At 43.2% G+C, this 14056-nt stretch overlaps 1 protein-coding gene across 10 annotated transcripts in view; it reads left to right on the top strand.

Moving 5' to 3' along the window:
* Positions 1 to 14056, top strand: part of ARVCF (ARVCF delta catenin family member) — a 246832-nt gene that overhangs the window by 139564 nt on the left and 93212 nt on the right. For 4 of the 10 annotated variants that reach the window (XM_058422876.1, XM_058422879.1, XM_040081328.2 and 1 more), the window contains one exon: positions 12588 to 12626. The exons of the other annotated variants lie outside the window; for them this stretch is intronic. In XM_058422876.1, coding sequence (XP_058278859.1) covers positions 12588 to 12626 — 39 coding nt within the window. The remainder of the gene's footprint in view (positions 1 to 12587; positions 12627 to 14056) is intronic. 10 annotated transcript variants of the gene reach the window in all.

Genomic DNA, 14056 nt, shown 5'->3' on the forward strand with positions numbered 1-14056 from the left:
ATATAATTGAGGTCGTGTGGGAGGTGCAGGTGCAATTCCTTGTGCCCTTTTGAAGGTGTGTTGCTCTTGTTTCCCAAATGAGCTCTATTGTGCATTTATAGAAATCCTGATTTTCAGAATAACAGCTGTTGCAGCTGTATGCAAAAAAAATGAATTCAGAAGCAACAGGTGAGGAAAAAGGAAGTGGATTAATAATGAACCAATTTACCTGTTCTCTCTCATTGGGAATATTGTCCTTGTTCATGCTGGAAGGTGACGTTTTTCTTGAAATAAAATTGGGAAATTGGAGGTAACCATCCCAAAAATCCTCACAAAGGCTACAGAGGAACTGATGGTAGAAGAGACAGGAAGCTTTCATAAAGCTGTGCTGTACTGAGCTGTGGAGTGGTTGAACATTCTCAGGGGGGTCAGAGGCCCCATAAACCTGGGTGAGGCTGTGGGGGACAGACCCCCAGTGGGCAGAAGGGTGGACAGGATGAATGGGTGTCTTCTGTGTCTGATCCTGGCTAATGCTGAATGAGCTTATTATTTAGATGCTCATAATGAATTAGATAAACAGTGAAATAATTAACAAAGCAGGCACTTAAATGGTTATTGCATGGTTTAGAGCTGACTTTATTTAGATGAATGAGGTAGTTCATTCTACTATTAGCTGTGCCCTGGCAAAAAAGGATTTTTTCCCCCCCCTCTCTTTTTAATGATTAAGCACCACAAACAGAAAATGCACTGTAGCTTTTGCTGGAAAGACAGCATAATGGCTGCTTCCTTCAGAGGGAGTTCAGCAGGGACTCCCAGTGACTCACATGCAACTTCTGAAAATACTGTCTTAGTTTTCTCAAATGTCAAAAAATTCTCAGGGTCTTTGATACAATAGAAGAGATCATTAAGTCATGAAATGTGGATAATTGACTTATTGTTTAATTAGATCACGTCTGTAGCACAGTATTCCAGGTACTGTTAGGGTATACTTAGAAGTCTGTCTCATTTTTGCCATTCTCTGAGCTGCCGATTCTTTTTCCTCGATTAGTTTTTAGGCCCAAGTAATCAGTCAGCAGAGCTGCTTACACTGGAGTGCTCATGGATCTTTCTGTAACCCCTGGTCAGCTGTAGGACTCCAGATACCTGACACTTGGTGACTGGGCCCTAAACTGCAGAACTTTGATTTTTCACTGTACCTCATAATCTCTTCCTATGTTGTGTGCCTTCAATGGTTCTTACCCAGTACAGGTAATTTAATGAGACTTGCAAGCTGTTTGCTTTGGCTTTCATTCTTTCACACACACCACGTGTAGCCCATTGCCTCTGGCAATGCAAAAGAAAAGCAGGTACCGGAGTACAGACCCCTGACCTCAGTTCTGCAGGTTTTCTCTTTTACCTGTTGCAGTACAGCATCCTGTCTGTGCAGGGCTTGGATCTTGTGAGAAAATTCAAGGGCAGTCAGGGGGTCATTCAGATTACTGCACAAGCTGACCGAGTTTCTGATGCTCTAAGGTATGTCACAGATGGGATTTTCCCCCTCCTTTTCTTTTTTTTATTGAAGAACAAAGGGAGAAAGACTTATGACAGTGGCCATGACTGTGCAGACGAGTCATGGAGTGGATGATCTGTGTACTCTGTCTGGCATGGTTTTCCTTTCAAAGGTGTTACCAGAGAGACAAAATGCAGCTGTCGCACAAAGCTTGCCTTGGGAGAACACTATTAGTAAATCCCTAGATGTGAACTATTATTCAGAAATACCAATCAAGGCAATTTTATTTCTGTCTCCTTTTGCATGGGAAAAGTGTGTTTTCAACTGGCTTTCCCTTCCTAAACCCTTCAGCCATTTGGTACTTCCCTGCTCATCTGGCTGTATTTTGCAAAGAGTGTTACCTCCCATCGTTCCCAGAACATCTCCAAGATCTGGATGGAAAAAAGATTTGTCATAGTTGTCTTGTTCCATCAGAAGGCAAATTTCATGCAGGAGACAAGGTATTTAAGTACATTTTGTAGAAATGCTTGCTATTATTTTTTCTTTGTACTTCTATTTTTTTCTATGCTCCATACATGAAATTCTCAGAGGTTTTTGGTATATTCTCCTGAATTCCTGTTGCAAACCTTTATGTTAAGGGAAAAAAAAAGTGAGTTTGGACAAAGACAGATGCATTTGGATAGGTGTGCTGATCTGTGTAGTCTATTTAAGTGTAAATTTTATACATTACAGTATCCTTGCCTGGATTTTATTATTATTAAAAATGGCTTGTCTCCAGAATAATTGCTCTGCTTTACAAGTGGTTTAATTTTATTTGAAAAGAGCATTGTTTTTCCTTCAGGACAGTATTTGTGTCAGGAATTACACTGAGCAGCTGTACCTTTCTTACAGTCAGCCTTCGGGTAATGTACAGCTACAAAAGACATCAAGGACTCATCTGACAACCTGTACTGGGAAAGTTGGACTCAGAAACTTTTTGAGAGTTTTTGCTGGATTTATATCTTGCAAGAAGTCACTAGTGCTTCTTGTCTGGGGAGATCTTTGCAGGAAGTTCTTTTTTAACTGTCATGAAAACCCTTAGTAATACTTTCCTTTTCAAGAATAGAGAAGCAGACAGGTGAGGTAAATCTAAATCAAATGTCTTTGTTCCGCTGATGGCACTGACGTGGATTTAGAGATAAATTCATATGTAGCTGTGGCTACCAGACCCTAATAGGTGTTTTCCCCCTCCCTCTGTCCGATGCTTTCCCGCTGTGGCAGCTGGGCTGCAGTAGCTCCTGGTGGCCTGAGGAACAAGCTCCTCTGGGACACCTCCAGAGCCAGGGCTGTCTGGGAGGCTCTGAGCTGGGGCCTCATGGAATGAGTGCGGGCGCTTCTGCTGCCGGTCACCTTTCGGCTCTGTTCAGCCATTCCCCAGAGCTGCTCTGCAGACATGAGAGAACAAATATGACATTTCTCAAAGGACCAGGCAGCAGTCATTGTGGATGTCATCTTTCACCATCAAAAATTGTCTCTGCATGCAGATCTCAGGCATGGAGCTCATACGAGTGCCTCCTCCATCCTCAGTGTCCGTGCTCCCAGGGTGAAGCTGACAGTACAGATCACGTCTTCACATCTTTTCACATAGTCTGAATTATTTAATAAACAGTTACAATTATGTTTGCAAATTAGTTTACTGAATAGCAGCTACCTATATGACATAAGACAGGATTTGATCTGGCATGCACTTTATGTATTTGAAATAATTTTTCCTAATCCTTTGATTAAAGCCTTTGACTCCCCAGCTATGCTGCTGAGATGGAAAAATACTGCAGTGTTTTAATATCTCTAGCTGGATTTTACTTGCTATTCCTGTTCTTTTTTTTTCTTCAAAGCAAGCAGTGGAGAAACAGGAGAAAGGAAAGACTAACAGCTGTGTAGAGTTGATATGCTTGGAAATTAATCATTAATGTCTTGCAGGTGGGCAGCAAATGTGTTATGAAGCCTTCTGCATCTGCATGCAGGGTAATGAACCAAAACTAAGTGAAGTGCATGGAAAAGATCCCTTCAAGCCTGAATCCTTGAAGAGGAAATAGGTGCCTCCAGGAGAAGCTCAGTCTGTACACAAGGAGTTACTGAGGTTATGCTGAGGTCATGTTGTGGGTAGTTACTGCTACTCCAAATCCGTTCTGTAGGTTTATCCTGTGTCAGAGTGGCTGGAAACTGAACATTTACCATTTTTTGCTGTTGTATGCCTTTTACTAGCATCTGGAAGAGAAATACATCCTCCTAAATTAACTGTCAAAGGATTTAATCACTGGGTGGGGCAGATATGCTGAATGAAAGAGGAGCAGTTCATTGCTTTGAGAGGTTTGCCATCTCTTGGAAAGACGAAGTGCTGTACCTGGTGCCATGTGGCATGTTGCAAATCTTTCAGAACCAGCTCTCCCAGACAGGAGGAGTCTTCCCACCTTTTCCATTTGCAGTGTTCCAACTGCTGCGCTGTGCACTGATGTTTTATAAGGGTCACTTCAAAAGTCTTGCTTGTCATATGCCCATTATCAAGTGAAAATATGTTTGCCAGACAGGTAGCACAGATCCTGCTGACTCTATTTGCAGCTTGCCTTACAGAGGATGTTACTCTCTGAAGGTAGCTTTAATTTTTGTTCTAGTTATTACCGACTTGTAAAGAAATTATTAACAAGGCATCTGATTTAGGAACGTGATTTTGTGCCTCTCTGTGGCCTCTTCTGCTGCTTTACCAGCATGACCAAATTCCTCTGTAGGAAGCTGTTTTGAGCACATCACAATCACACCTGTTTATATTGATAAATATTTCTTTTGTGATGTGCTTTAACCATTTCCTGCAGCAGAATTGATTCTTTGAAGTTGTACAGTTAGGCTGTCTTCAGCTTCATTTTCTTGAGGTTTTAAGCTGAAGAAATTCAAGCTTGTGCTAACATGTGTTTACAAGAGGGTGCTTGAAGGACTGCTCTCCCCTCCTCTGCTACTGCAGGCTGAGCACAGGCCATATGGAATTAAATAATGGCATTATGGCTGTTACCTGAGACCTTTCTGATGCTGTGAGAGCAGTTTGTCTGAATGATGTCAAATGCCTGGTCCATGGGCCTGTCCAGCTTGCAGTGTGTTGCAGTGGTGGTACAATGGTAGAATCTCAGAACACGGTATTTTAATAGAGCTGAGACACTTCTTTTCTACTGTAGATATCGGCTTTAGACTGTATCTGAAAGGGAGCCAGGGTGACCAGCATTGCCTGCCGCAGGGATGCTGTTGCTGCAGTCTGAGTTCACCACTGGGTGTGGTAATTACAGCTGTTGATATTCAGGTTTCTGAATTGGACTAAGTGGGTATTGCATACGTGAGGGAATGCTGAAATTGGAGACCTGGCTGAATAAATATCAAAGAGTCTCCAAATCTGCTGGAGAGGCTGGCATGAGGAGGGCTTGTCCTCCCGTACTCTGACAAAGGGTTTTCTGGTTTTGGAGAGGTGGCATTTCCATGGAGGAGGAATGTCTTGGAGAGTAGATTGTCTCTCTCGGGGATGAGGATGCACAGCCTGTGCTGGCATGTGCCTACAAGAGGGAGTTTGCAGGACTGTGCTCTCTCCTCTCCTTCTACAGTCTGAGCTTACACTGAGAGGCTGGTGCAGGATGAGTGCTGGAGTACCAGCAATGACAGAAGTTGTGGTTCCTGCCAGCTGACACTGACATGTGATGAATAAAGTGTCTCATTGAGAGATTGATAACATTACAAAAATGATGTCACTGCACTGAGTTGTGCCAGACATAGTCGGAATCCAAAAATACCTCTCCTGCGCTAATGAAAGGGAGTGGACGAGGATGTGGTGGATGTAAAGGTTAGTTTGGTAGTAGTGGCAGTAGTTGCTAGGAACAGGTTGGTGTAAGGAATGTAACAGTGTATCAAAGGAACAACCAGGATTACCACAGGTGAGGGGCCAAGAGATGAGCTGATGGCCTCAGATCAGCACTTCCTTCTGTGCTTCTGCTGTATCCCACACTTGTGGCTGAAGTAAGAGCGTGTGTTGGCTTTTTAAAAATTACTATGGAGATTTTAAATGCCTTTTCTGTATCTTCTGCCATAGGTGGATACACTGTGAATGTGATGAATACAAAAACAGATTAGTTTTTCAGATTGACTGAAGTGTTCAGATGAACCTCCTGTGTAGTCACCACGCCTGACACCTTTCAGTAACAACAACAGGGCTCCAGTCTTAGAAGCACAGCAGAGCATATGGGGAGCCAATTAATTCAGTAGATATTAATTAATAAACACATTTCCTCTGGGGGAAACCTTTTAGCACATCCACTGTTTGGCCCAAGATTGCTTGCATGCATGAATGATAACAAACATGCTTTCCTGAATTGTCACTTGTTATTTCTTGATGGGCTGGGGAGTGCCTCCTCCAGACTAGTGCTGCCAGGCTTTGGGAGAGCATTCTGCAGCTAATGCTCGAGCTGAGCTGTCTGTCAGCCACCAGCGTTCTCACACATAAGTGATGTCAACATACGCCGGTTTCCAGCCTGGCTCCTTGAGCTGAGCTGAGCCCGGCCAGCTCCCGGCACTCTGAGCTCTCTTTGTTTGGAGCTCCCTTCATCCGTGTGTGCATGTGGAATGATCAGCTCTGATCCAGCTTCTCTGTGTCCTGAGGCACAGATGTCCCCTTGCAGAGCAGAGCTGCAGTGGGCAGGGCACTGCAGAGCCTTCCTCTTGCAGTGCAGCAGCTGTTTGCATCCCTCTGTGGCCCTGCACTGGCTGGGCAGGGCAGGCTGGATTGTTACCACACACTGCAGGGCAATTCACCTGCCCTCCAAACCTCTGCAAACTCGTGTTCTTGTAGAAATAAATCCATTGTTCTGTCATCACGTTCATACTGCTCTGAGGGTAAGAACAGTGAGCACTTGTGCTGGAGCATGGCCATTGATGATGAAGACTTTAACATCTCTCCACCTGCTCCTGATAATGAGCTCTTGTAAAACTTTCTTAGGAGAAACAAGATCCAGATGGTTTACAAAAGCTTTATGCTGTTGACCATCTGAACTGGCTTGACTGCTCAAACTGCAAAATGCTGCATAATATTATAAGAAATTATTTTCACTGATTTTTTTTTTTCTGCTGTGGGGTTGCTGCAGGTGTGATGGTAATGTCCTTGAAGCAGCTCACTTAGTGATTTGTTCTGAAGTTGCCATTTTAGTGGTGTAAAACTCCATTAGATTAATTGCACAGACTTGTATTGAAATTTGCTTCTCTTCTGCTGAGTATGAAGACAGAACTACTATGAGAGTGCAAATCCCTAGGATGGAAAACCACCCTCTCTGCAAAATATGGCAGGGTGCTGAGGTGTGACCTTACTGGTAGGGGACTGGACCAGAAGTGCTTGTTGGTCTACATTTATGGTTTCTTAGGTTCTTGACATTACATTAAATACTTTCCATTAAAAAATGGTGTTATTTCTTGTGGTACATGTGCAGGTGTGAAGTTGTGAAGAGGAGAAATTTCATAATGAAAAGAGTACAGAGGCTTCTCTGATTATTTCACTTCCTCTTAGAGAAGTTGTGGTTATAAAATGTATGATGAAAAACTTTGATCAATTATATCTTTAAAAAGAAATGAAATTTCTAAAGCATTTGAAATTTAAATATGCTACTTGAACTCCATGGAAGAAATAGTCAAGTGCCCCTTAAGTGCTCCTTCCCTGTGTGTATGTATCACCTACCAAAATGTTACCAGTCTTTTTCAGCCACATGTGTAACCTTTCCTACTTGGTACTTGCAGCCTGTATCCTCAGCAGGGAAAAATTCTAATCCCTGATGAATGCAACTGAAATGGTAGGAGAAGTCAGCAGAAATCTTTCTACCCAGTGAGCTGGCGGGGCATGTTTGTAAGCCAGCAAACTGCAGTGCTTTGCAAAATATTATGGATCCAGAAGCACAATGAATTATGTCTACCAGATTCACAAAGCTAGGATTAAGAATAGCTGTAACGTCTGCTGCTGAGGGTATATAGAGCACATTATTTGGTCTATTTTCTGGGTTTCTAAACACATTTTAGATGTGTATTAACAGCCTGTTATAAGATATTTGGTTGCTTTTGTTAAGTGAATGATATGGTTATCCTTTGATTTCATGTAATTTTCCCAATGGAGCCATGCTCAATTTGAACTTCTTGGGAGAAATAGTTTTTCTGTGTCTTTTTCTGTGATCAGAGTTGCTGATGATTCCTTGTTCAGGAGTCAGTTTAATTTCTGCGTGTGTGAACTGATAAATGGTGGGAGGCTGTAAATGCTGATGTGTGTGGTCACTGTTGACATAGATAATTGAATTAAGTGTAGAATCAGGCAAGCTTTCTGCCTGTGGGGTGTGAAGTGTTCATGGTGTTGGACACAATTTGCTGTTCAGGATGGATATCTTTGTCTTCCACCCGGGTAGCTAGATGGGTACATTTGCTTTTCCTGACATGCTGTCATCCCTTGTAAGCAAGATTTATTAATTTGGCTCCTTCTTTATGGTGTGTTGTTCTTGTGCTTCTCTGGTATTTGTAGCTTGGGGCAGCATTCTCCTCCCAGTCCTCTGCCAGAGCCTGAGCTATTCTGCCTGGGGGCTGGAAGTGCTGGGGCTGGCACAGGAGCTTCTGGTGTGGGAGATGGGTTGTGAGACATCTGGATCTGAGCTCACCTCCCCTTTCTGTACTTCCCCAAATTAATTGCTTACATTATGGGACAGTTCAGACCCATTCTGTTCCTGCTGAACAGATCCAGAAGTATCCCCTAGTCACACACAAGGCATCGTGCTGTTGCCTGAGCGTTCACTTGTGTCAGATCAAATACTGGGCTTGTGCTCAGGTTTCTTGTATTTTATAATCTCTTCCCTGTCAGTACAAGACACACATCTAATGAGAGCTTAGCAACAAAAACAAGAGTCTAGGCAAACCACATAAAAAGCCAAAGAATGACATTATGGTGTTTGGAAAGCTTTAATAAAGAATCCTAATATACTGCTGTGTGTGGAGGGAGCTACTGTTCACCAAAAGATTTATACGGTGAACTAAAGCAATGTTAACAGGATGGAATTAAAAACTGAAATATTTCTTTCATACTTTTCCCCTCCTCTTTTCCTGCCACTCTTTTTTTCATGTGAAAGCCACTGATTTGGTTTCCACGTAACACTCTTCTCATTTATGGGTTCTGTCTCTTCTCACTTTTATCTGTCCTCCCCTTTCCCTGATGTGCTTTATTGTTTGGTCTTGCCTTCCCTGGGTAGACTCATGCATTTTGTAATGCTTTTCTCTTCTGCTCATCTTTTTCTGGGGTTCTCCAGGCTCCAGCATTGCTTTTGCAACAGTTTGCCAAACTTTTCCATGCATATGTTTGTCTGTTGCGAACTGTTGTACTTATTTAGCAACTTGAGATGTAGAACATTATGAATTTCTGTCACATGAACTTATTTGTTAACAATTTGTTAATATAATTGAATGATGGGTTAGTCCAGGTCAGCAAACCTGACTTGTGGGTTTAGCAGCACCTTTTGGAGATGTTTTTGCTGCTGAAGACTCTGGGAAGGAATTAAAAGACACTGGCTTTCTCTTGGGAAAAAAATAAGCCCAAAGCTGAAAACCAAAGTAGGATGAACCCTGCTGGTGTGTGTGTTTCTGAGAATATTCCCAGTACTGTGCTCAGGGAGAGTCCTGGAGGCAGGAACAGTGTTTATGGCAGGGTGTTCATAGTGGGTGGTGGACTTGCTGCTGCTAAATTTGTATTGATTGTGTCTGTCTTATTCTTTAAAAAAAGTGGGTGGGATGACTGTCTTTGATTCCTTGTGAAGAATTGGGAGAAAAATAAAACAGCTTCATTTGAACTCTGGAAAGACAGCTGTGTGTATAGATGATCCCAGGACAGCTAATGCTTTATGGAAAACTTTGGTTTATTTCTGCCAAAATTATAGTAGTGCAGGTGGGTCGTAGGAAAGCCTGTAAGGGAGAAAAGACTTGGGTACCTGGGTGCTGCACATTCTGCCAGAAGAGGTGAAAATGGCACACCCTGCACAGGCCTGATCTACAAAAGGAGTCTAACACAGGAGGATCGTTTGTGGGAAAGGGAGGCAGTCACTGCAGCCGGCGTGCACGTAGGGATTTAGGCACTTGGAGAGGTTCTGGCCAGGATGTGAGCAAGCTGCCTTGGAGTTTACTAACACACCATATCCTATTTGCAGCCTCAGCTTGGCAGGGTTTCTCTGGAAAAATTAAAGATTCTGTTTCCTGGCATAAAACCACAACAAGGAGTGGGAGGGAAGTGCAGCTGTCCTGTCCTTAGGTTCAAACAGCTTTGTCTTGCCAACTGCAGAGAGGCGCAGCCTTCAGAGCATGAGTTTAGTTTTCTGACTGATGGTTGTTAGTAGCCAATCCTTAATTTCATCTGGGTCTCTTGTTTTTATTTCGGTGAGTTTAATTGAGAAATGGCTCTCTTAAAAGCTCTCCAAGAACCTGTTTAAAAGTGATTTAGACTGCTGACTCTAGGGCTGCGTCTTGTCTTAGTCTTCATCATATTTAAATTTCATTGTGAAGTCCCAACAAAAGCATATCAGAAATAATAATAAAAAGGGTGCTATGTAAATAATTGAGTACCTGGCAAATGTGATAGGATTTTACAATTCCAGTGTGTTAATGTAGAAGAGCTGGCTATATACACAGTGCCAGGAGGAGTGAGTGGTCATAGAAAGATGCCTATTTCCTGCAAGTACATGGAACCATTAGCCAGAGCTGATGACAAATGGAAAAGGCCAAACACGTTTAACTAAGAAATTGAGAGCTATTTTACTTTGCTGATGAAAGTATGTACCTCTGGGCAAGTGACTTCCACCTTAGCTTCAATGACTTTTTCCTTTTTGAGATTCATGCTCATGGTGCAGTGACAGCAGTCCTTGCTGAATGGCCTGAGTGTCGATCCTGAGTGCTCTTACTGTGACCTGAATGGCGCCGGTGGTTTCCCATTACTTTTCCAGGTGACAGTGCCTGGGTACATGGTGCTGGCTCCTGCTGTCCCACGGCTGTTTCCATTATACTGGCACTACAGGTTTTTGGGAGCTGTGCTGTAGGCAGCAAAGGCTGGGGAATGGGACAGACAGTCCTTCCTGGGCCATGGTGGTTTCTCACTTAACACAGTGCTCTGATTTGCAATTTTACCTTACTTCAAGTACTGCTTGACAGCTGAGAAGGGGCTCACCAGTGGGAGGAGAGGGAACTCCTTATGCCAAGAGATGGACAGGCATCATTAGCCCCTTCTCTGGCTGACAAAAATCTCTATTGCATTTAAGTGTAGTTTGCTGAGGGCAGGCTGGGAGGGGATGGGGAATTCCTTCACAAACTTTAAATAATTTATTCTTGGCCTGAAAAATCTTCAGAGTGTTGTAGCAGTCAGGCAGAGTGGTTGTGTGCATGAATGTGAGCACCTCTTCATTATCAGGTTTATGAGTGAATAGAAATGTGTTTCTTAAGAATAATTAGGTCCAACCTGTTAAGCAGCAGCATTTTACCCTGTGTTTCTTCTACCCTGTGAACTTCTTGCACAGTTCACACTTGGTGTCTTAAAATGTGTGTGTGTCTTGTCAGTCTTCATCACAGACACTGGCACTGGTTAAACCTTTCTCTCTGAAGAGTTCTTCATCAGCTTTCCATTATACCTTTAGGCACTTGACTTGTAATCAGATCGCTCCTTGACCTTCTTCTGGGGTTAATAGCTCAGACCTTAGGTGTGGAAGAGAGACTTCTGATCCTGTTCTCTGGCTGTTCTGATAGCTGTGCTCTGAGCCCACTGCAGTGCAGCCACATCCTTCCACAGATGTGAGAACTGAACAGGTTTCTTACTCAGCATTTTCCTTCGTATCCAAGTGTTCAGTGTCATCTTTTGTTTCTCCTTTTTTTCTCTTTTCATGCTGTTTATTGTTAGTTTAGCATGAGCTTAGCAATGGGCACTCGCTCTCTTAGCAGTGTGTGAGGGCTGGCCTTGTGCAAGTAGGGGTTATAAGGTCAGTCTTACGGAATAAACAGAAAATGTGTGAAATAAACAGACTACCAGACAAAAAGCCATCAGTGAACTCTCTTGGGTAGTTGAAATAGCACAGAAATTGCCTTGCACTTGGAAAATTGTCTTCCTGCTGGAATCTCTTCTATTTGGAAGATTTACAGCAGTTGGAGCAGCCTTTGGCTTTGTTGACTTGTTTGTGTCTTTTGGTGTTCCAGTGGGCTTGTATCTATGCAGAGGGCTCCTGCACGGTTCCTTCCCTGCCCTCTGGGGTGGCAGCAGTGGAGCCAGGCTGTGCCAGAGGCCCTTCGCTCCTTCCTGCTGTGCTTTGTTCAGACCACGGCTTTCCCTGGGGTCGGCAGTGGCCTGAGATGCCGAGGGAAGAAGCAGAGTGATTTAACAGGGTTAATCTCCTTGGGAGCTGTTTGGACTGACACAGCCCTGCCTCACTGCCAGGCTGGCCTGCTCTGGGGCTTAATAGTGGGAGACGCTGGCAGGCACAGTCTTTGTGAGATGGGTGATTGGATTTATTGTCAAATGCTTTGTATTCCCAAGAATGAGAAGTAATTTATTTTAAGGAACAGCTTTCTTGGAATGCAAGCTTAAAAAATCATCAGTGGTCTGTTTGTTCTGTTTCCCTCAGGATTAGAAAAGCTTTTGTTGTTGTTTTTGGAAAGTTTTTTTTGCTTTTTGTGTCCTGTGGTTTTTTCCACAAAAAGCATTTTTGTTGCGTAGTTCAGCTCTACCAGCAAGATTGTGCATGGGTGAGGAGTTGAGTTAAATTTAACTCTGATCTGATATGGCTCCTAGGACACTCAAATAATGCTCCAGCCTTGGTCATAATTCAAAGAATGCGGAGATGGTTTACATCTGCCTCGGAGTTCAAAGCAGTTCTCGAAGGTAGCAGTGTGGCAGTGCAAGTAGGCATGTGTGTGTGTTAGCTACAACTGGCTGTGTCTGGCAGCCTTGCTTTAACTCACTAAGGACGTGTGAAGGTGGCTGGGGCAGAGTCTGGGACACACAGACTGCAGAAAGAAACTTTCTGCTCTCACCTGCCGAACTGATGGTTGTTTTTTTTTGTTTTAGATGAAGGACCTAGCTTGTACTTCTGACTCCCATGTGCATGTAAGTTTGTGGGCTTGATACCTAGTAATAAATGCATCCTTTTAATTTGTGATCCAAACTCTGTGAAGCCTTGAAGAAATGAAATATGAATGCTTGTCTTGCAGAAAGGAATGTAAAATTAGTCATCCCACAGTACCCTTAATGCCAGTGCTGTAGAGGCAGCAGGTGGAGATGAAGGAAAAAACTTGGTGGAAAATTATAATCCATGATATAACCTCATCCCACTAAAAATCTCACTAATTTAGCTTTGGTTAGTTCATCTCAAAGACTCCAGAGAGGAAGCAAATCAGATCTGGTTTGGGTTTGGTCAAAGATTAGACATGCAGATTTACATTGTATTTGTCTTTGGGAGGTAGTTTGGCAAATTGCAGCGAACTCTCTGTACAAATCTTGGTGAGAAAGAGTCATTTCCTGCTCAGTTTCCTACTGGACAGGCTGTCCAGATAAACATTGGCCATGCTGTCGACAGTTAAGGGAAGGAGAGTTCTGTGTGCCAGGTGCTTGCTCTTTTTTTGGAGTTTTTTTGTTTGGTGTGTTTCTGGTTTTTTGTTGGTTTGGGGGTTTATTGTGTGTGGTTTTGATTTTTTCTCTGTATTATTTTCACGTGATAAATAATGGCTTATGCTTCTCTTTTACTACTTGATCTTGCTGAACCACTGTGAGAGCTTGTGACCAAGGAACTGAGTGATGACTTGTGATACCCTTGTCCTATTCTGAGCTCTGCACAGAATACTTACACTGTGGCTTTGAGGCCTGGATTTGTCCTCCAGCTTTAATGTTGTCTTGAAGCTCTTGATACAATTTCCCTGCAGAATCAATGGCAAGAGCTGGATACGTCCAGGGAAGTCATTTAGTCTGTGCAAGATCTGTTCTCTGAGGCTCCTACTCTTCTTTTTGGCTAAGAAGAAAGAATTAAATTATCCTGCAGTTAGATACCTTGCTAAGCTGCCTCAAGTTAGGTAGTGTGAATTTGAACCTAGTACTCATCCATTTCTCCATCTGGGAAGTTGCATATCCTCAGAGTTCCTTCCCAGGAGCTGTTGAGGTGAGCAGACAGCTCTGTCACATTGCAGCACTCTTGCCCTTTGCGGTGCAAAGCTGCTAGTGATGGTTTTGTTCAGAAAATCAAGAGCCATGTGTGGTTTCCTCAGCATTTCCTTAATGTAGTGGCACTGATTAACATGGAAGTTTTAAGTATGTATCATCACATCTGTTGAAGTTGACTGAGATGTAATGCCTTGACATCTTTGGTTAACACCCCGTCAGTCTGAAAAGCAGGGCAAGGCAATAGAGAGCCCTAAGAGACACCTTGTCAGAATGACAAATTGCCCTTTCTCATTCAGAGGACCAGCTTGCATGGCAGAGCTAAACAGCTCCTGGAGGAAGGGGAGGAGAGCATGGGAAAAATACCCTAGTTGTTTAGGCCTTCC

This window comes from Hirundo rustica, chromosome 17 (genome assembly GCF_015227805.2).
Source record: "Hirundo rustica isolate bHirRus1 chromosome 17, bHirRus1.pri.v3, whole genome shotgun sequence".
Taxonomy (NCBI): Eukaryota; Metazoa; Chordata; class Aves; order Passeriformes; family Hirundinidae; genus Hirundo; species Hirundo rustica.